Source organism: Canis lupus, chromosome 22, assembly GCF_048164855.1.
Source record: "Canis lupus baileyi chromosome 22, mCanLup2.hap1, whole genome shotgun sequence".
NCBI lineage: Eukaryota > Metazoa > Chordata > Mammalia > Carnivora > Canidae > Canis > Canis lupus.
This window is the reverse complement of record NC_132859.1, coordinates 22,001,860-22,025,755: the sequence shown is the minus strand read 5'-3', so window position 1 is coordinate 22,025,755 and position 23,896 is coordinate 22,001,860. Positions and strand designations below refer to the sequence as shown.

The window sequence follows — 23,896 nt, the reverse complement described above, 5'->3', positions numbered from 1 at the left end:
CATGCCCTGAATCAAAGGCAGACGTTCAACCACGTGTCCCACAAGTGCACTTTAAATCACAAAGTTATATACCTACTTTACAAAAAACAAATCAAACAATGTGTTAAAATACATGTTAAATCAGACAAACCATGTCAACTGAAACAAATGAAATTAGATTTCCTGTTTCATCTTAACTTGAAATATTTTCAATAAACCTCACAATTTGCCAAAAATTGTCATTTTAGTCAACGGCAGGCTTAAAAAAAAATCCCAATTACATATATTCCAAGTTAACAACTACAGTGATGTTTCTGCAAAGTTCTTAATAAAATTTTAATATGATCTATAAATATCACTTTGCCTCAGTTGTAAAATTTCTAGTCTGTCTGGGTAAGTAATGGTTCTGAGACCTGTTCCCAAGCTACTGACTTGTCCCTGAAGTTTGCCCTGGGGTGCCATTATCTTAGAAGAAGAGCAACTGTCCTCTCACCTGCCTACCTTTTCAACATTTTTTTATTTTTATTTTTATTTTTTTTTAAGATTTTATTTATTTATTCATGATAGTCACACAGAGAGAGAGAGAGAGAGAAAGAGAGAGAGAGGCAGAGACACAGGCAGAGGGAGAAGCAGGCTCCATGCAGGGAGCCCGACGTGGGATTTGATCCCGGGTCTCCAGGATCGCGCCCTGGGCCAAAGGCAGGCGCCAAACCACTGCGCCACCCAGGGATCCTCCCTTTTCAACATTTAACAAAAACACTTATTAGATGGCTATGCCACACCAGGTCCAATGCTAGACAACAGAAATATATAATGCACAAGACACGAGTATTCTTTGCCCTTTCAAAGCTTGTACCTGAGTAGGGAAGACATGAAAGCAAACTAGAATTAGACCACTGGGATCAGAGGTATAAAAGAGATAACGCAGGGAATTCTGGCAAGACAAAGGCCATACTTGGTGAGTTAAGGAAGATTTCCCACATGGAAAGTAACATTCAAGCTGAGAACTGAAAGATAGGGATGAAGAGGCAAGCTTGATGTGGGTTACAGGAAAAACGCAGAAGTCCAAAGATGAGAGGACCAGAGAGCACATGAATGACATGGTGTCAGCATATGACACAGAAGAAAAGGTAAACAGAGTCCTAGCCCGCATCTTAAGACCTCAAACGCTTAGACCCCAGAATCCTCCTAGATTGTTTCGTATCTTCCAGCTTTCAGACAGTGCCTGCAGTAGAAAGCAGATATAAATTAAATATCTGTGCTATAAACACATTTATTTTGCCACCCAATAAGGAATGTTCAACAGCAGTGCATGACACTGTACGTGAAAAATGGAAAACAAGCTTTGATATATTCATGTCCCAGAAACCATCAGATTGTAAAGCTACATATAAAAGAACAAATAAAAGTGTTAACCTTCTTTAGTTGACTTTTCAATCAGAAAATGGTTTTCATTTGCTCTCTTTCCCATTCTAGCAGTCTCCAACAGCCAAGATATGGTGACTGCTGGCAAATTCCACTTCTTTGCAGCTTCATATTTTGAACCACCTGGTTCTTTCAATACAAGATGTGTACTGGCAAACATGCCTTTCTTTGCATTGGATTTGCGAACAAAGAATTCTTGAACGCTGAAAATTATATTTAAATAAAAGCAAATGGTCATATACACAACTAGTGAGCAAGTTAAGAAGGAAGTTTCTGATAAAACTGTTGTTAAGAGTTCTAAGTATAAGATAATACTCACTGATAAAAAGTTGATATATTGAAATTTACCTCCTTAATTAGTCATCATCAACCTACTCTGGCCTTTCTTCCCAAAAGGAAGCATGGAACAGCTAGGAAGCATAGCAATGGTATGAATAACACATTGTACCTTTCTAGCCCACTGTGTCTCCCCTAAGCATTTTCACACATAATCTTATTTGGTACTCTTTATATTTGTGTAATACCAATATCTTACAAAATATTGTAAAGAAACCTGGGAAAAGATAGAATTATGTGACTTGCTCAAGATCACAGAATGTTAAACACAGAGAACATGCGGTGTGGGGAGAGATGTCCATCACTTGACATACATTTAGAATTTTTTTTGGTAATAACTTCTGGGTTTTATACTCTAAGTCCCCACTTTTAAGATTCTTTAAATTTCCCACATTTTTCCTCGTACTTTAATGATTTCATTTTTCACATTTAACTCATTGATCCATTTGGTATTTATTTGGTATGAGATGGAACTCCAAATTTTTTTAATCCTATTTACTAAATAGAATAGCCATCTCTCTTCTTCAATGATTGGAATATCACTTTTATCATACACAAAAATTCTTGTGTGTATTTGGGTCTATTTCTAGACTTTGTTCACTGAACTTTCTGCAACTTATTAAAGCCACACTTATTTAGTGAGGTTTTACAAAATATATTCAAAAAACTCTCTTACTAGCATCTTATAAGCTTCTGCAGCTCTTCCAAGTTTCATGTTAAACCTGTTAAGTATTTTATCTCTTATTATAAACTTAGTTTTCATTAGCTTTTCTAATAGGTTGTATGAAGGTCAATGATTTCTGTATAGTAAATACAGAAATTTATACTGTAAAATTTACTGTTTTTTATACAGTCACTTTGCTGAATTTTTCTGCAAGCATTGCTTATGTGGGATCTGGTGTCACACTTCTGTTACTTTCTAGATTTCCTGCAACTTCAGTTTTTTTCTAAAAAGTTTTTTATTGTTTAGTATAATTCAAATACAGAACACAGCAATAAAGGAAATACACAATTTAGTGAATTAAGGTGAAAACCCTTGTATCTATCACTTACATCAGACAACAGAATCTTGTCAGCCACTTCAGAACCTCTCCTATGTGTCCCTTATTCAATTGCAAGCCTGCCTTACCTCCCTTCTTAATACTAGCCACTATTTGGATATTTATGGCAATCAGTTCCTTATCTTTCTTTAGTTTTATCACATAGTGCATTCTTAGGCACTACAGTTTTTTAAAAATGTCTTCTGGCTTATAGGCTTCATCCTCTTTCACTATCCACTGCTATTATTTATAACATAAAATTATCTGAGTCTGGATTTTGCTAACTGCATTCCTGTACTATAGTTTAACATATTATTCTATTTCCTATAAATCGGTAGTTGAATGTAGAGGCTTCATCAGATTGAGGTTTTATCATTTCGGTAAGGCCACTTTAGGTGGTAGTGTGTTCTTCAGCACAAGGCATATAATGTTTTCCTCTGTATCATGTGATTACTGATTTTCAAGGCCTAGATGTTTTCATTCATTAGGAGTTATAATCCTATCTTATTTCATTTATTTGTTGGAAGATCTCTTAAAGGGAAACGGTCTTATCCAATATTATGGTACTATGATACAGATTACATGGAGAAGGCAAGATAAATACTTGATCCTTTCTCTTTATCTAAACAGCTTTCAAAATAATGGCCTGGTTTCCCAACATCTTTCAAACATGACTGATTCGCTTTGCTTGGTGTTATTATGAAATCATGATTTAAACATTATTTGATGTGTTTGGAAACACTGCCATTATTTTCTCTAGTGATTCTTAAAATTTTTCCTGTCTTTGACCAGTGGAGGTCCTTTTGACACAAATTCCTCAATAGTCCTTGCTATCTGGTCCAACAAGTGTCCCAGACTCATTGGCACCTTTCCTGCCCCAGATCTGGAATTAATCATTTCTTTACATTTTAGTTTCTTTTAGCAGAAAATGGTATTTTAGTATCATAGTCTGGGCACTGGGATTCCTTATTACCATTGGGTTGATAATGATTTCTAGGCTTATAAATGGGTTTGAATTCCTCTTGGAACAAGGGGTTATGAAATAGTTCTAAAATGTCCAGTTTTCTATTTATTACTACTCATTTCTAGTCTTTCTGCATCATGATTAGAGAGTATTGCCTGTACTCTTTCTACTTTAAGGAATTTATTAAGGTTTCTTTGTGGCCAATTTCTTTATAGGCAATGTTTATAAGTGCTCTACAGGCACTCAAAAAGGTATGTTCACTGTTTCAGGGTAGATGACTATGCTACTGAAATCTAGATCCTTCCCTGTTTTCTATGTTGACCTCTCATCAAGTAAAAGATGGGAATTAATGTCTCCTACAAATAATGTATTTCTATTGATTCCACCCTTGTATTTCCTATTTTATCTTATGAACAACAGTCATGCTCTTTTTGGTATATGTTTTAAATGTAGTGTGAATAGTTCTGTATTTACATTGCTCTTCTTTTTCTTATTTAATGCCTTTTCATTTGAATCCAAATTTGTCTGACATTAGAAGTGGAATCCCTCCTTTCTGTTTACAGTTCTTTGACATACCTTTGCCCATCTTTTTTTTTCCCCCCAGCTGTTCTGAATCAATGTTTTAGGTGTGTCTCCTGTTTAAAATGATTTTAGGTGTTGCTTCAAGATCTAACCCACAAGAACTTTTTTTTTTAAATATAAAAGTTGAGTTCATTTACATTTACTGATATAATAGTTTCTACTTCCCGTTTAAAATAGTCCCCACCTAAGGTACACTTAAGGGTTGGGCTAATTTGGATTTTGGAAGTAACCTTCAAGTTCATTTTTTTCCCCTTCCCAAATCTTCATTACTGAAAAAGAATAAATCGCCCATATGGGCCGTGGAAAGGAATAGTGCTTAGATGTGCAATATTCAATAATGGCCCTTGTATTAGCTTTAAACATCCCCTTTCCTGGTAGGTAAGCACTAATGCCCATGGTCTTAATCTCTGCTAAGTATTCATCTAGTAGTACTGAGTCATCACACAGGTACATTACACACTACCCATAAACATTATAAAGATATCCCCTGGCCAATTCCAATTTGAATGTTCACCAATACGCCAAAACAGATAAAAGGTACACCATGAGAACAGGTGCACAGAAAAATACTACGTACCTAGCTCCAAGGCGATTTGCTAAGAATGTCAATGAATCTTTTTCTGCTCCTGCACACTGGCTGAATGAAATAACACAATCCTCTAAAGGAGTCATTCCTGCCATAAATGGAACTGGCATGAAGAGAGGATTTGACTTTGGATCAATTAAAGTCTGATAGTCTATACAAGTTACCTTTTAAAAACAAGAGAAACAAAAACAGCAACCTGAAATAACCAACCAGTGGCTAACACTTTTAGTTACAGAAGCAGTAAATTTAGTTTAGATAAAAAGCAGTTTTACTTTAACATAACCTCACACATACTCATTTTCAGTACATTTCACATTATATTAAAGAAATCAACTCATTATACAGGATATTAAGATCAATCAGGTTAATCATTTAACTTACTAAATATTGCCGTAAATTTAATTTCTTCCCAAGTATTAGTTTATAAATTTTCCTCTTAATTCTTGGAAAGTTTAAAAAAAATTGGTGAAGTTCCCAGTGTTTAGCCAATAACAAAGAGTAATACAAAAGTGCACGCATGCTTTGGTTGTGTGAAAACAGGGAAGACTGAAATAGTAGGAGATGACCTGGAGTAACTTCTTATGAAGTAATGCTGCTGCTGTGGCCCTGGGGAAACAATATGCTCTACTCGACCAGGATTGGGCCCAAGAAGCTTATGCATTTTCCTATCTTACAATTTACTTTGCTAAAAACAAAACCTAAATCGTGCTCAAACACAAACACCAATTTACCTAAACTCAAATGTCCAGGAAATAAACATTAACATTTTCGGCATTTGATATCCTTCAACACTACATTTCAACTGCTACAGGGTTTTCTTACCAGCCATGTATTTGTGACGACTTCTCCTACAGTTGCTTCTACTTCACACCCCAGCAGAGGAACCACAGCATAATCAGCAACAATTCTGCTCTGAAGGGACACGACTTTTCCAGCATTTTCTCTTATGATATTTGCAATATTAGATTCATTTTCATTACTAAACCCCAAAACAAGGAAACTCTTTTGGCTAAATAAACCTTCTTCAGTAGTTGTAGAAGCATCAGGGAGGCAATGAGTGGCAGAAGACTGGTTTTCTTTTTGCGGAGAAATATGAGTAGAGTCATTAAAGGGCTCAACTTCAGACTTCACAGCTTCACCTGAAAGAGAAAAATAAGTATTTTCTAGCAGATAATTTATCTTATACTTAAAGGTAACATGAAGCCTGAGAATAATGCCCACATTCACAAAAACTGTAGGTACACAATGAAGAAAGGATATGAACCTATCTCATCTTCTTGGCCACCAGAAGTATTGTCATTATTTCTATCTTACATTAGGAATGACAACAGAAATCATGTCAGGGTTTTAAGTATTCTGAGTAAACTCCAATTAATTGAAAATTACGATGCTCCAATAACTCCCCAGGCTTGTCTAAGTCCCAAAACCTTTTCTTAAAAATTTTATTTATTTATTCATGAAAGACACAGAAAGAGAGAGGCAGAGACACAAGCAGGCTCCATGTAGGGAGCCTGATGTGGGACTTGATACCAGTATTCCAGGATCATGCCCTGAGCCAAAGGCAGACGCACTTAACCGCTGAGCCACCTAGGCATCCCTCAAAACCGGTTGTGCTATTCACAAAAGAAACTGAGAAAATATTGGGGCGTCTGGGTGGCTCAATCAGGTAAGTGTCTGCCTTCGGCTTGGGTCATGATTGAGCCCTGCATCAGGCTCTCTGCTCAGCAGGGAGTCTGCTTCTCCCTTTCCCCTCCCCCTGCTCATGCTTGCATACATACTCTCACTTTCTCTATTAAATAAATAAATAAATAAATACATACATACATACCCTAAAAAATTTTGAGAAAATATTATTAAGGATAAAAACAGAATAGGCCTAAGTGCTCAAGCCCACATGGAAATAACTATATAAATAAGATAATTATGGTTACTGCTTTTTATGGTTACTTATCTTTCAAAAACTCCTAAAAGTTTCATATTAGATTACAGCTGCTTAGCTACTACAATATGGACTTAAGAGAATAACTGATGAAGAACCCAAGCAAATGGTCTCAACTACTATATTTTAAAAGCAAGTTGGCTGATGAGTAGGAGAAAAAACATAGCTATATAAAAACACAAATGTTAGCAACTAAAATATATAACCCCTAATATGCAATAAACTGGTGAATCAAATCTAAAAGTTTAAAAGGTAAAAACAAAGTACTGGAAGTCTTAGCCTCAGTAATCACACAACAAAAAGAAATAAAGGCTCCAAAACATCAAGGAAGAAGTCAAACTGTCACTATTGGCAGACGACATAATAGAGTATGTAGAAAACCTGAAAGACTACACCAAAAAAATTGCTAGAACTGAAACATGAATTCAGCAAGTTGCAGGATGTAAAACCAAAGTGCAGAAATATGTTGCATGTCTATACACCAATAAAGTAGAAGAAAAAGAAATCTAAGATCCCATTTGCAACTGCACCCAAAACCAAAAGATACCTAGGAATAAGCCTAACTAAAGAGGTAAAAGATATGTACTCTGAAAAACCACAGACCATTTATGGGGATCCATAAATGGGGATCCCTGGGTAGCTCAGCGGTTTAGTGCCTGCCTTTGGCCCAGGGCGTGATCCTGGAGTCCTGGGATCGAGTCCCACGTCAGGCTCCCTGCATGGAGCCTGCTTCTCCCTCTGCCTCTCTCTCTTTGTGTCTCTCATGAATAAGTAAATAAAAATCTTAAAAAAAGAAAAAAAAAAAAAAAAAGAACATTTATGAAAGAAAGATGACACAAAGAAATGGAAAAGCATTCCATGCTCAGGAATTGTAAGAACAAACATTGTTAAAATGTCCATACTACCCAAAGCAATCTATCCATTTAATGCAATCTCTTATCAAAAGACCACCAGCAGTTTTCACGGAGCTAGAACAAACAATCCTAAAATTTGCAAGGAACCACAAAAGATGCCAAATAGCCAAACCCAACCGTGAAAAAAAGAAAAAAAATCTGGAGGCATCACAATTCCAGATTTTAAGCTATATGACAAAGTTGCAGTAATCAAGGCAGTATGGTCCTGGCACAAAAACAGAAACATAAATCAACAGAACACAACAGAGAACCCAGAAATGGACCTACAACTACATGGTCAACTGATCTCTGACAAAGCAATAAAGAATATCCAATGAAAAAAAAGACAGTCTCTTCAAAAAATGGTGTTGGGAAAACTGGACAGCTATATGCAGAAGAATGAAACCGGGCCACTTTCTTACACCATTCACAAAAATAAATCCAAAATGGATAAAAGATCTAAATGCGAGACAGGAGACCATCAAAATCCTAGAGAACACAGGCAGAAACCTCCTTAACCTTGGCCTGGCCAGTTCTTACTGGACACACTGCTGGAGGCAACAAAAGCAAAAATGAACTACTGGAACTTCAAGGTGAAAAGCTTCTGCACAGCAAAGGAAACAATCAACAAAACTAAAAGGCAGCCTATGGAAGGAAGATATAGGCAAATGACATATCAGATAAAGGGTTAGTATCCAAAATCTATTAAAGAACTTAGAGAACAGTATGGAAGTTTCTTAAGAAGTTAAAAATAGAACTACCCTATAATCCAACAATTGCACTAGTAGGTATTCACCCAAAGGATACAAACATACAGAGCTGAAGGAGCACATGCACACTGATGTTTATGGTAGTCACGATAGCCAAACTATGGAGAGAGCCCAAATGTCCATCAATTGGTGAATGGATAAAGATGTGGTATATATACACAATGGAGTATTAACCATCAAAAAAATGAAATCTTGTCATTTACAATGATGTGAATGGAGCTATATAGTGTATTACACTAAGTGAATTAAATTAGAGAAAGACAAACACCATATAATCTTACTCGTGGAATTTAAGAAAACAAATATACATATGGGAACAGGGACAAGAAAAAAAAAAAAGACAAAGAGAAACAAGCCATGAGAGACTCTTAAGGACAGAGAACAAACTGAAAGTTGATGGAGGAAAGTCGGTAGCAGACGGGCTAGGTGGGTGATGGGTATTAAGGAGAGCACTTATGATAAACACTGGGTGTTGTAAGGATGAATCACTGAATTCTACTCCTGAAGCCAATATTGCACTGTATGTTCACTAAAATTTAAATTTTAAAAAAAGGTAACAACTTAGTAAGTTTTTGAAAACTCTAGTAGTGCTATGTACAGGGACTGGCAAACTACAGCCTATGGGCCAAACTGAGCCTGCAGCCTATGAGTTAAGAATTGTTTTTACAGGGCACCTGGGTGGCTCTGTTGGTGAAGTGTCTGCCTTCAGCTCAGGTCATGATCCTTGAGTCTGGGGATTAAGGCCCAAGTTGGGCTCTGTGCTCACTGGGGAGTCTGTTTCTCCCACTCCCTCTGCTCTCTCATATAAATGAAATCTTAAAATAAAAAATAATTGTTTTTACATATTTAAGTGGTTGCAAAAAGCAGAACCCAAACGAAATAGAATACATTCAGAGACAGAATGTGGCTGATAAAGCCTGAAGTATTTACTGTCTAGTCCTTTGAAAAAGAAGTTTGTCAATCCCTGCTTTATGAGATCTCAACAAACCTGGAAGCTATTCAAGGATTCTTCATTTATTCACCAATACAGACAGTGTGCCTAGGTGCTTTACATGCACAAAATTAGTGTTTGTGATACTATGATGTTGATGCTACTGGTATATCTATATTTAAGATTTATTTTTTATTTGAGAGAGTGAGAGACAGAGTATACACATGAGACATGGAGAGAGGCAGAGGGAAAGGGAGAGGGAGAGAAGCAGACTCCCTGCTGAGTGTGGAGCCTGACATAGGGCTTAACCTCAAGACCCTGGTATCATGACCTGAGCTGAAATCAAGAGTCAGATACTTAACGAACTGAGCCACCCCAGCACTCCACTACTGGTGTATCTATACCTTTTCTTCAAGGGATATCTCAGGCTTAAGTGGTTAAGTAACTTGCCTAACGTCATACAGTTATGTTGCAGAAATGAGATATAAACCAAAGGCTGTCCGACTTCAGAGCCCATAACATTGTTATATAAGTGCCACTTTATTATTCTTTATTATTTCTATCCTCATCTGCAAGAGAATTAACATTTTAATTTTTTTTTTAATTTTATTTATTTATGATAGTCACACAGAGAGAGAGAGAGAGAGAGAGGCAGAGACACAGGCAGAGGGAGAAGCAGGCTCCATGCACCGGGAGCCCGACGTGGGATTCGATCCTGGGTCTCCAGGATCGCGCCCTGGGCCCAAGGCAGGCGCCAAACCGCTGCGCCACCCAAGGATCCCAACATTTTAATTTTTAAACTAATTCTTGCCACATAAAATAAAACTTATAAAGCTTTATAAATAAGGGCAGCCCAGGTGGCTCAGTGGTTTAGCGCTGCCTTCAGCCCAGGGCGTGATCCTGGAGACCCAGGATTGAGTCCCGCATCGGGCTCCCTGCATGGAGCCTGCTTCTCCCTCTGCCTATGTCTCTGCCTTCTCTCTGTCTCTCATAAATAAATAAATAAAATCTTAAACAAACAAACAAGCAAAAAAACCCCAAAAAACAAAAACATAATAAAGGCCATATATGAAAAACCCACAGCAAAGAGCATACTCAATGGGGAAAACACTGAGAGCCTTTCCTGTAAGGTCAGGAAAAGAAGAAGGATGTCCACTCTCACCACTTTTATTCAACATAATACTAGAAGTCCTAGCCATAGCAATCAGACAAAAAGAAAGAAAATGCATCCAAATTGGTTAAGGAAGAATTATTTTCACTATTTGCAGATATATAGAAAATCCAGGCAGCCCCGGTGGCTCAGCGGTTTAGCGCCACCTACAGCCTAGGGAGTGATCCTGGAGACCCAGGATCGAGTCCCATGTTGGGCTCCCTGCATGGAGCCTGCTTCTCCCTCTGCCTGTGTGTCTGCCTCTCTATGGATCTGTGTCTCTCATGAATAAATAAATAAAATCTTAAAAAAAAAAAAGAAAGAAAGAAAATCCTAGGGCAGCCCGGGTGGCCCAGCGGTTTAGCGCCACCTCCAGCCCAGGGTCTGATCCTGGAGACTCAAGGTTGAGTCCCACATCGGGCTCCCTGCATGGAGCTTGCTTCTCCCTTTGCCTGTGTCTCTGCCTCTCTCTCGATCTGTGTCTCTCATGAATAAATAAAATCAGAAAGAAAGAAAGAAAAAGAAAGAAAGAAAGAAAGAAAGAAAGAAAGAAAGAAAGAAAGAGAAAGAGAGAGAGAGAGAGAGAGAGAGAGAGAAAGAAAGAAAGAAAGAAAGAAAGAAAGAAAGAAAGAAAGAAAGAAAATCCTAAAGACTCCACCAAAAAACTGCTAGAACTGATAAACAATTCGGTAATCACAGGATACAAAATCAATATACAGGGTGCCTAGCTGGCTCAGTTAGTAGAGCATGTGACCCTTAAGCTCAGGGTCGTGAGTTCAAGCCTCATGTTGGCTGTAGAGCCTACTTAAAAGAAATATAAAATACAACCCTCCCCCTTCAAACAACAACAACAACAACAACAAAATCAATGTAACGTGTTGCATTTCTATACCAATAATGAAGCAGCAGAAAAAAAAATTAAGGAAACAATCCCATTTATAATTAAACCAAAAATAAGATACCTAGGAACAAGCCTAACCAAAGAGGTCAAAGACCTGTACTCTGAAAACTGTAAAATACTGATTACAGAAATTGAATATGACACAAAGAAATGGAAATACATTGCATGCTTATGGACTGGAAGAAAAAATACCATTAAAGTCTCTAATACCCAAAGCAATCTACATATTTAATGTAATTCCTATCAAAATATCAACAGCATTTTTCACAGAACTAAAACAAACCTTTCTAAAATTTGTATGGAACCACACAAGACCCCAAAAAGCCAAAGCATCTTGAGAAAGAAAAGCAAAGCTGAAGGCATCACAATTCCAGACTTTAAGTTATATTACAAAGCTGTATTAATCAAAACAGGATGATACTGGCACAAAAAAAGACACACAGATCAACGCAACAGAATAGAAAACCCAGAAATAAACCCACAACTATATGGTCAATTAATATTTGACAAAGCAAGAAAGAATATCCAATGGGAAAAGGTTAGTCTCTTTAATAAATTAGAGTTGGGAAAACTAGACAACTACATGGGAAAGAATAAAACTGGATCACTTTCTTACACCATACATAAAAAAGGATGAGATTCAAATTTGAGACCTGAAACCATAAAAATCCTAGAAGAAAACACAGGCAGTAACTTCTTTGACATAGGCCACAACAACTTTTTTCTAGATAGGCCTCTGGAGGCAAGGGAAACAAAAGCAAAAATAAGCTATTGGGACTACATAAAAATAAAAAGCTACTGCACAGCAAAGGAAACAACAAAATTAAAAGGCAACCTATAGAATGGGAGGAGATATTTGCAAATGATGTATCTGATAAAGGGTTAGTCTCCAAAATCTATAAAGAATTTATACAACTCAACACCAAAAACACAAATAAGCCAGTTAAAAAATGAACAGTCATTTCTCCAAAAAAGACAGAGATGGACAACAGACACATGAAAAGATGCTCAACATGACTCATCATCAGGGAAATGGAAATCAAAATTACAATGTGCTATCACCACAAACATGTCTAATGGCTAAAATAAAAACCCTAGATGACAAGCACTGGCAAGGATCTGGGAAAAAAGGAACCCTTGTGCATTGCTGGCAGGAATGCAAACTGGTCCAGCCACTCTGGAAAATAGTATGGAGGTTCCTCAAAAAGTGAAAAATGAACTACCCTGTGATCCAGCAATCTCACTACTAGGTATTTACCCAAAGAATATAAGAACACTAATTGAAAGGGATACATGTACCCCTATGTTTACAGCAGCATTATTTACAATAGCTAAGATACGGAAGCAGGCCAAGTATTCAACAAATGAATGGGTAAGGAAGATGTGCTGTATGTGTACATACACACACACACACACACACACACACAGAGGAATATTATTTAGCCATAAGAATGAAATCTTGCCATTTGCAAGGACATGGATGGAGGTAGAGAGTATAACACTAAACAAAATAAATCAGAGAAAGACAAATACCCAATGATCTCATTTATGTGGAATTTAAGAAAGAAAACAAACAAAGGGAATAAAATGAGAGAGAGAAAAACAAATTCCTAATTACGGAGAACAATCTAATAGTAACCAGAAGGGAGGAGGTATGGTATGGGTTTAGTAGGTGATGTGGATTAAGGAGTGCACTTGCCATGATAAGCACCAGGTGATGTATGGAATTGTTCAATCAATATATTATACATCTGAAACTAATACAGCACTGTATATTAACTGGAGTTAATGTAAGTCATTAAAAAAAAGGAAATACTGGAAATTCCCTTCTAGAAATATGGTAGCTAGACATTTGAAACCCTCTCACAATCAAATACTTGAAAATATAAAATACAAGGCATCAGTACAAATGCACACTGAATTTGTAGGAAAATAAGGGAGATCCTCAAGGACTGAAAATGTAGTAGTATGAATACAGAGCATTAAGTGGTTACTAAAACTAATGGTTACCCTGAATCTTAATCTATCTTGGCAGAAACTCAAACCCTCAGAACTTAAGGACATCATATCAAGGGAAACAGAGTCAAGTCTTCAGTCTCACACAAATTAGAGGTGGGGCAGAGCATACCCTCAGGAAACAAACCCAGAAACTCTAAAGGGAAATGCCTTTGTTACAATGTAGTCCAAAATCAACCAAACAAATACAACAACAACAATCTACCCTGTAAAAGAGCTGACAAGTACACTTGACTTTGACTTTGGGTCAAGAGGGAAAAACTTCTCTCCTGACAATTTGTCATCATAGGCTTGGTCCTATGATGTAGGTTAGGTTAGGTTATCAATTTACACTACCCCAATGGTCCAAAAAACATTCAGCTAATAAACTGAGACATGTCATGAGTTGGAAAACTAGAGTTCTGACAGATTTAAACATGAATCTTTTCTAAAGAAACAAATCCTCACCTTAAGCTTCTCAGAATTCCCACAGTCCTAGTAAGAATGAGTTTACAATATCACAAAAACATCAAGAATCTAGGGGCCATGAACAATAAAGAGATTTACCTCTCCTCTCCATTCAGGTGTGGCAGTATCTTTAATGTATTTCAAGAAATAAGTAACAAGACATAAATATAGAGTAATAGATTATTAAAAGAACTAGAACTTCCAGGAACTGAAAAAATAATTATTGAAATAAAACATTTAATGGATAGGTTAACAACATTAGTCAACAGGTGAACAGAGAAACAGTGATGTGGAAGGAAATCCATAATAAATCATAGAAAGACAAAAAGATGAAATTTGAAGGGCAGGTTAAGCAATCCACACACAGAGCTAATGGGAGAGAATATAGAGAATGGGGAAGAAGCAATCTTCAAAGAGATAACAGATGAAATTTTTTTTGGAATGAAAAAAACAAAACCCCTCACTAATCCTCAGATTTAGAAAACACAATGAATTCTAAGTAGGACAAGTACATGGTAAAACTCTAGAAATGAGCAATAAAAGGGAGATATTAAAAACAGCCAGAAAAAAACGAATTCCTACAAACGAATAACAATTAGACTAAATGACTTCTTATCCAGCAGCCATGGAAATAGGACAATGAAACAACATCTAAAGGAGCTCAAAGTAACTGTCTAGAACTATATTCTTAGCATAACTACTTTTTAAGAACAAGGGTAAAAGTAAAGACATTAACAGAAACTGAAGGAATTTCTAAAGGATATCATTTAATAAGAGGAAAGAAAATGATTCCAGAAGAGGTCTCAGATACAACAAGGGATGGGAAGCAAAGAAATTGCTAAACATGTTGGTAAATCAAAATAAGTATGGACCACATAAAACAGTGTGTCTGATTGTGAAATTAAAAGGACAATGAAAATACTAGTCCAAAGCACATAAATTGACTGTATTAGTGTATGTAGGGGAGTGTGATTAGCAATGATGTTGAAGTTAGTGTCATAAAGTTTTTGTATTATTCAAGATGAAGATAAAAATTCTGATTAACTTTAGATTTCAAGTTTTGATGCACATTCATGTTCCAAGGAATACAAAAATACAAAAAGATGTAACTTCCACATCAGTAGAGGGAAGACAGGGACTTGGGAGATAGGGGTAAGTGGGGGCAAGCTCAGGCTATCCTAAAGGAGGCAAAATATTAAACAAGGAAGCACAGAAAAATGGGACAAACAGAAAGCACAAAATAAGATGGTATAAAATAATAAAAATATATCACAAGTAAAAAAACGTGTAAATTGACCAAATTTGCAGTTAAAAGAAAAAGTCAGTCATACCAGATCACTACTGACTCACACAAGGCAGAGATAATTCTATTAATATCAGACAAAACAGAGTTTAAAGAAAAAAAAAATTAGGAAAATGAGGATCATGTAATAGATCAAAATATATTAAAAAATTAATTTGACAGAACTACATGGAGAAACTGTCAAAGCCACCATTACAGTGGAAGAATTTAACACATCTATTAATCCATATACAGCACACCAAATTTGATATTATGTAAATGTAAAGAAATCCCAAGCAATCAGAGACATGGGTAAGAACAATCTCAGCAGTACTGTTTGCACTGGCAAAAAAAAGAAAAAAAAAATTTCTATAGATAGGAAAATAGATAAACTGTGGTATACTCAACCAGTTACTGGGATTAAATAAAATCTCTCTCATGGTCAGAGGAGAGCAGCAAAATAGTACATACCATATATCATTCACATAAGCTAAAACATACACAAAATTAGAGTATATATATTTTGTACAGTGCAGTAATCTATTTTTTTATACCTAGCTAGTAGTATATGGTTATTCATCACAGTATTCTTTTTTTTTTTTAAGATTTTATTTATTGATTCATGAAAGACACACAGAGAGAGGCAGAGACATAGAGAGAGAAGCAGACTCTTCAAAGGGAGCCTAATGTGGGATTTGATCCCAGGACCCTGGGATCACAACTTGAGCCAAAGGCAGATGCTCAGCGACTGAGGCACCCAGGCATCCCCTCATTACATTATTGACATCTCTTTCAATGTATTAAATATTTCACAAAAACTTTTTCTTAAAACAGAAGAAATGCTCATAACTCTTCACCGGCAATAGTTCTTCCCACAATGGGAAGACCACATACAGAGGCTGTGGTCCACAGTGCAATACTGATGCACTAAAGATCCTAATAACCAAGTAAGAGGTAATTACAAGCTTAAAATAAAAGTTCATACTGTTACATGGGGCACCTGGGTGGCTCAGCTGGTTAAGCACCTGCCTTTGACTCAGGTCATCATCTCAGGGTCCTGGGATGGAGCCCCAAGTTGGGCTCTCTGTTCAGCAGGGAGTCTGCCTCTCCCTCTCACTTTGCCCATCCCTTACCCCACCATGTGCACTCTAATAAATAAATAGTCTTTAAAAAAAGTGTTTATGCTGTTACAAACTCACAGTAAAGAAGTGATGCTGGTATATAAAACAGATCAAAGTAGAGCCAGTGAGTTGAAGAGAGTCAGAGGGTTCAGCCCTCTTGGCCTTGCTTGCTTAGAAAAAGTAACAAAACATTAAGGAAAGAAAAAGGTTTAACTTAAAATCTAGGAAACCTGGCAGAAATATTCTACTACTAAAATGTTTAATGTCCTCAAACAGTTAAAAATATACCTGCCCTACGACCCAGCAATTGCACTGTTGGGGATTTACCCCAAAGATACAAATGCAATGAAACGCCGGGACACCTGCACCCCGATGTTTCTAGCAGCAATGGCCACTATAGCCAAACTGTGGAAGGAGCCTCGGTGTCCAACGAAAGATGAATGGATAAAGAAGATGTGGTTTATGTATACAATGGAATATTACTCAGCTATTAGAAATGACAAATACCCACCATTTGCTTCAACGTGGATGGAACTGGAGGGTATTATGCTGAGTGAAGTAAGTCAGTCGGAGAAGGACAAACATTATATGTTCTCATTCATTTGGGGAATATAAATAATAGTGAAAGGGAAAATAAGGGAAGGGAGAAGAAATGGGTGGGAAATATCAGAAAGGGAGACAGAACGTAAAGACTGCTAACTCTGGGAAACGAACTAGGGGTGGTAGAAGGGGAGGAGGGCGGGGGTGGGAGTGAATGGGTGACGGGCACTGGGTGTTATTCTGTATGTTAGTAAATTGAACACCAATAAAAAAAAAATAAAAAAATAAAAAAAAACAAAACAAAACAAAAAAAAAAAATAAAATGTTTAATGACTGTAAATACTAATCAACTATTTCTTACCTACTGTCGGGTTATTATTTACATATTGAGAGAGCAGATCTTCATCAGCTTGTTCATGCTTTTCATCAGAAGCAAAGTCTTTCTTAGAAAAGCTGTTGTTCTTTTTTAAAAGGGCTGTTTTATTTTCAGGTTGATCTGAAACTGGAATTTCCACTGGCTGGTAGTTAGCATGGATATATGTTTCTTCAGGAAGCATATAACCTTTACTAAAACACTCCAGCAACCATTTTGCTCCTACTACATGAGGCCTATAAAAATAATACATAATTATGTATTAGTTTAAGCTACAGACCATCATCCCACTTGCCATGCAATTTCCATAATTGCATGGATATGCAATTTTAAGGAAAATCATTACAGAGTAGAAATTGCTTTGAATTAAAAACCGACAAAACCTGTGGGCTGATTTATCCCAAAACTGCTTCAATTCATCATCATAATCTCCCACTATAACATGAGTTACATCTTCATTGAGCTGATTAAAACGAACTCCACCTCCACTGTTAATAAGCCTTCTTAGTTTATCTAGCCTTCTGCCACTAAAACCGCAAAGATAGATCTGCAAAGAAAGAAAATATTTACTTTAGATTAATGCATTTAAGATGATTTCTTTCTCCCAACAGAAACATACTAAAAATATGTATCTAAATGCACTGTGTGTAAACAAGACAGCTCTGTGCATATTTAAAATACATTATGAATGGAGTATATTCTGAAACTGATTTTAACAATTCCTTTAATTAGATTGTTAAAATTTATTCGAGAGACAGCGCACGAGGGAGTGAGAGGAGGAGCCGGGGAGAGGGTTAGAGAGGAAGGAAGAATAGGACTCCCCACTGAGTAGGGAGCCCAACATGGGCTTGATCCCAGGACCCTGAGATCATGACCAAAGCTGAAGGTACACACTTAACCAACTGAGCCACCCAGGCATCCCAACAATTCTGAAATTTTAATTTTTTATTACTTCTTCACAGTCCCATAGCATTGCTATCCACAATAGATACTTGGTAAGTATTTTGAGGCTTTAAATAAAATAGAAGCTAGATATTACTGTAAAGCAATGTCTAAAATATAAGTAGCTTCTTGAATTCTAAAGATCTTACTACTTGTAAATTTAAATTATAGAAATAAACTGGAGTTCACATATATCTGAATTCAGAAAACCTGGGTTTAAATTTTGGTTCAGAGGCCAATAATTAACTACCTGACCATGATAAGTTACTCAGGATATTTAAACCAATTTTCTTACCTATAAATTGAGATACCTTTTACATAGTTGATTACACAAGAAAATTTAAGTTGAACTGAGGACGGTGCTTTGAGGATAAAACACACACAATAACATCTTTATTAAGTATGTATGTATTTAAACCAATTTAATAAATATAAAAAGACTTTTCATCTTTATTTCACATCATCTTTAAAAAAATTTAAGACTGGCAAATCTACTCCTAACTGCATTTATATCCCAAACTAAGTAACCTCCATATTAGAAGATATTGTAACAAAAATCAGGAATCATAAACTTCCTATAAGAATAACCTAAAGTCACGGGCATCTAAGGGGCTCAGTTGGTTAGGTGTCCAACTCTAGGTTTTGGCTCAGGTCATGATCTCAAGGTCCTGAAATTGCGCTCCATGTTGGGCTCTGCACTCTGTGCAGTGTCTGCTTGAGATCCTTTCTCCCCTCTCCCGTGCTGTCTCATTCTCTAACAAAATAAAATAAATATTGTTAGATAAGTAATCAGCTCTAGGAAATTTATAGCATATGATGTTTCCACCAAAGCGCTTATAAGATAGTTTATTCATACACTAAAAAGTTAAGGAGCCCAAGAGTCATTAAACAAAGCAGAGGGTCTAACGGTTAGGAATATAGGATTTGCAGTAGATAGCTATCTACTTAATGTTTGTGTGAATTTGAGTAAGAATTTTAATCTGCTAAACCTCAGCATCATATCCATTTTAGTTATTTGTGGGAATTAAATGAGATTATTTACAACATATTAACAATATATATGAATTGATTAGCACAGTCTAGCATCTTACAAACAATAAATGACAATTACGGACAGATGTGGCCTAATGCTTGCATCTGCTCCCCTAGAGTGAAAGGCTTATTTTATATGGATAAGGAGTAAGCCCAACTCTGAGGGGTCCTCAAAGTCAGACTAGGATCACTGCATATATAACATAATCAAGACATACCCGACAACCATCTAATAAATCTTCAGGTGCTTGAAATGCACTGACATCCAAATTTTCTAGATTTTCAAGGGTAGGCTCCACTTTGCTATTAAGCACTGAATTACACATTGATTCATTTATGCAACTTGCATTGATGTTGGAAATATGGCTGACATCTGAAAGAGTACGACCTACATATCAAAGATATGGAAATTTATGGAGATAAAATTGCGATTACCTATTTTCCTACTATTTTTCTTATACACAAAGAGCTGTGAACAATTTCCAAATTAAGCTTTAAATGGTTTAATTGAAATCTTGGTGGTCAAGTATCAAAGGAAATTGAAATAAATTAAAGTTCGTATATTATTCAAATAAAAATACACTTAATACATTTTAATAGTGGTTTGCTTCCATTAAAATTCTGAAGTTGCTGACTGTCGGGTCTGGGAAAGAAAAAAGTATAACACCTGCTAAATTGCCAATGTGGCACCTACAAAATCGAAATAGTTTTCAATTTTCTATGAATGCAGATGGTCTATAACAATTGTAGCAAAAATGTATTAACATTTGCCCACCAGTCAGGCTTGGAAAAATTTATTCTTTTAAGTCTTTATTAATACTCTTGATTTCCTTAATCATCTTTTGCATTAAATCAAGGTATGAAAGAAAATATTCATCTATTATAAAAGGAAATACCTGGAGTTCTAGACTAATTTTCATACAATTTAGTTATACAATTGTGCCTGGAAGCAGAGCAAGAAAGGATGGAATTCCCTACTATATCTCACTGATTCTATTTACAAATCAATTCTAACACAGAAAATGGTGGTTAAAAATGTCTACTTTAATCCCACTGAAACTTACTGTCAACTGTGTGGATCTGGCCAGTAGGAGTTGAAGTATCAGGCATAGTCTTTGTTTCTGGTCTAGGCTCTGTCTTGTATATGGATTCATCCTGACAAAAACCTTTGTCAACACTGTCAAAAAACCACTGTGTGGTCACACAGTGTACATTCCATCTCTTGGCACATTCATATTTTTGACCTATCATGTTCATTAGGAAACAGAAATGTAAAACATTAAATTCTATCTCTAGAAATATTCGAAGCATGATAGGTAATGGGGAAAAAAAAAAATCAACAAAATTAAAGTTACCAGTAATTAATCTTACACAAACAGTAGGCTATACAGTGTATGTGTGGGGGTATCTTTTAAGATTGCATAATTTATGTGGGATAATTGAAATATTAGACTTAGTTTGAGTATAGCCTCCACTGCTTAATTTCTTTAAACCAATTTCTTAATCTATAACATGGGAATAACTCACAGAATTATATGGCTTTATTTATTTATTTTTATTTTATATTTTATTTTTTTAATTATGTGGATTTAATAAGACTACTTAAAACAACTGTTAAGATTGTAAATGTCTGTAATATAAAAAAAATACCAGCTTTGAATAGACCACTCCAATGTCAATAGGATTCAACCTGAAGTCAAAATAAATAGGTATATAAGAAATATATCTTTATTGCCTTAAACAACTTCTAACACAATGTATTTTGAAAGAGTGTCCTAGAGAAACTGAGATCAATATGTAGTAAACAACAACACAAGAAGGATTTTTTTGGACATTGAGAGTTGATGAACAGACTTCAGATTTAGAAATTCAACAGTAGTTACCAACTCCACTCACAATTATAATGTCACAATTGGCCATACCCAAAAGTTTTGATTTAAGGACAATTACTAATTAATTTTAGCAGGGTTTATTTTTTTTTTCTAATTTTGTTATCCAGGTAGCTTAATAAAACACTATAAAGAGAACAAAAACATTAACAAAATTCTTACATCAATTTGTATATATTTTAAGGGTATTGGTGTAAAAAAACAAAACAAAACACAAACCCAAAACACCACTTCCAAAATAGATATAAAGGTCACAGGACACCAAAATTAAACACAATTTTAAGGAATTTTTATTGGTAGTGTTATTTTTTTTCTTTACCTGCCTCATGTTGGCAAGGCGTATCTTCAAGTTACAACTTGTAATTCATTCAATAAAGCTGATTAAAAACTAAGCCAAGCCTTTTTTTTTTTAAGCCAAGCCTTTTAAACTTATCATTAGAAAGATATGTAATTTAGCTACATCTATTAGCCTTTGTGTTATTCATCCAAATTTCTTGTTTTGTTTTTGGTAATTATATAGGAAACTTTTTTCCTTACAAAAAACATATCAAACAATAAAAACCACTGGAAACAGAAAAAAATACTTTTCAGAGACCTGGGCAAACCTGGATAGTCATGTAATTTTTCTAAAGATTGTGACCCAAACTATCTTTTTAAGACTTTAAGGGAGCAAAAATTACCAGATTTATAACATATCAGATAAAAAACCTATTCTGTAAAGATTTTTAATTTTAAATGCTATAGAAAATTTTCCGTTTTTTTCCATTTGGAAAACACAGTTTTTACCTTTTGGTTCTTGCACAATGAGGTGTGTACATTCATTCATTTTCAGTTGTCCCATATATTGACCTCCATGCTTAACTGTGAGTTGCTGAACTGCCTTCCTATCTAAGCTACACAACCCAGTCACACAGATTATGCAACCAAGAAAAATTGGGCACTTGAAGTCTTCCATGTTTACATCAGTATATCTAGATATTTTTCTGGGGAAAACAAAGGAAAAATTAACATATTAATACACTAGATTGTTTAAAACTTAGACGAATAATGACAAACAAAAGAAATCATTAATGCTTTCCTCATTTTTTTAGAAAAAAGGGAACTGACACTTAAAAAAAAATTACACTAATTGCTCATCTAGCTCAACCATGTCACTGGTAAAAAAAATATTTCAGATGGTTTCCCAAATAAAACTGTTTTAAGTAAAATGCATTTCATTAACTCTGTAAGTCCATGCTGGTCAAAGTGGTGTATTTTCCAATATTTTAATTGTGAATTTACTTAAAAACTCAAAGGATCTTGGTTACTTACTAGAAAAATGGACTTTTTATCCGTCCATTATATCAAATAAATAATAAGCAATGATTTTTGGCAGAATACTAACAAAAATATCATCATTCTTTTACCATGTAAGAGAGATGTGCTAGGAATGAAGGTACCCATGTGGAGACACATTTAGGATGCGGATAGTGTTGAAAGGAAGACTGGAAAAATGTCCAACCCTGAGGTTCACAACGGCAGGGATGCTATTTTGGTTTGGTTAGTGTGCATGGTAAATGCCTCGCTCCAGGCTAGGTATATAAAATGAGATTGATTACCATTTACTGAATGACTACATCTTAGTTAATGGCTTACATATGTTTACATTCAACTTCACACAGATACCTCTGAGAAGGATGATGGCTGTCAAAGTGGCTACTTCACTCTCCATCTTAACATATGGGTAGAGTAGTGGAAGGATAATGTAACTTAAGAGCTGTAGTTGCTACCGTGATCTTCTCAACTATTTAACAAGAATTTATTGCTGAAAACAATGTTTATTTCTTACTTATAGCTAATATTAAATCAATAGCCTATTCTACCTACCATCTTATACCCTGATAAGGTATATCTTGATAAGAGCTTGCAGATGGTGCTTATTTTCACTGAGGAATAATAACCCCATCTTTTGTCCCTGAATAACAAATCCCAAGAGGACAACATAAAACCTCCCCTGTAAAAACCCACAATATGCCAAAATGATTGAACATATCATTTTTTTTCAAATCTAGAAAACACATAAATGTCTTTCTTACTTCTCTTGTGACTTTTCCCAAAGTGTTTTAATCCAAGAAGGAAGCAAAATCGGTTTCTTTAGGTTTGCAGCAACTAAGTATTTTTTGCTGCCAACTTCTCCTGCAATAAGATGAGTTACTGATATATTAAGATCTCTATATACACGTCCACCCATCATTTGTACATATTTATGAACTTCTTCCTGTAAACCCAAAAGAAAGTACATTAATATTAAAGCAAACAATATCCCTTCCACTTTTTTAAAAAAGATTTATTTATTTACTTATGATAGACATGGAGAGAGAGAGAGAGAGAGAGAGAGAGAGAGAGAGAGAGAGAGAGGCAGAGACACAGGAGGAAGAAGAAGCAGGCTCCATGCCGGGAGCCTGACGTGGGACTCGATCCTGGGACTCCAGGATCCTGCCCTGGGCCTAAGGCAGGCGCTAAACTGCTGAGCCACCCAGGGATCCACTATCTCTTCCATTTTTTTATACAAAAACCAAAATACCTTTTGTTGTTAGCTTGAAGACACAAATATTTCTCACCACTATAAAGCTAAATAATTAATCAAATTGCTTTTTGGATAAAGATAAATATGAATTACAACAAATTCAAAAATAATTACCTTTGCATATTATTTTCTATAGTTGTTTCTTTCAACTCCATGACTTTATTAACCTATGTTGCTTCTATAATATACTTT

General features: G+C 35.6%; 1 protein-coding gene across 8 annotated transcripts in view; it reads right to left on the bottom strand.

The window, feature by feature from the left end:
* TOPBP1 (DNA topoisomerase II binding protein 1) overlaps positions 1-23,896 on the bottom strand; it is a 61,194-nt gene that overhangs the window by 32,066 nt on the left and 5,232 nt on the right. For 6 of the 8 annotated variants that reach the window (XM_072792684.1, XM_072792688.1, XM_072792686.1 and 3 more), the window contains 9 exons: positions 23,214-23,395; positions 21,925-22,121; positions 20,314-20,493; positions 19,468-19,637; positions 17,659-17,822; positions 17,264-17,511; positions 5,735-6,051; positions 4,904-5,076; positions 1,396-1,607 (listed from right to left, as the gene is read on the bottom strand). In XM_072792684.1, coding sequence (XP_072648785.1) covers positions 1,396-1,607; positions 4,904-5,076; positions 5,735-6,051; positions 17,264-17,511; positions 17,659-17,822; positions 19,468-19,637; positions 20,314-20,493; positions 21,925-22,121; positions 23,214-23,395 — 1,843 coding nt within the window. The remainder of the gene's footprint in view (positions 1-1,395; positions 1,608-4,903; positions 5,077-5,734; positions 6,052-17,263; positions 17,512-17,658; positions 17,823-19,467; positions 19,638-20,313; positions 20,494-21,924; positions 22,122-23,213; positions 23,396-23,896) is intronic. The other 2 variants (XM_072792687.1, XM_072792693.1) reach the window with 2 other exon arrangements.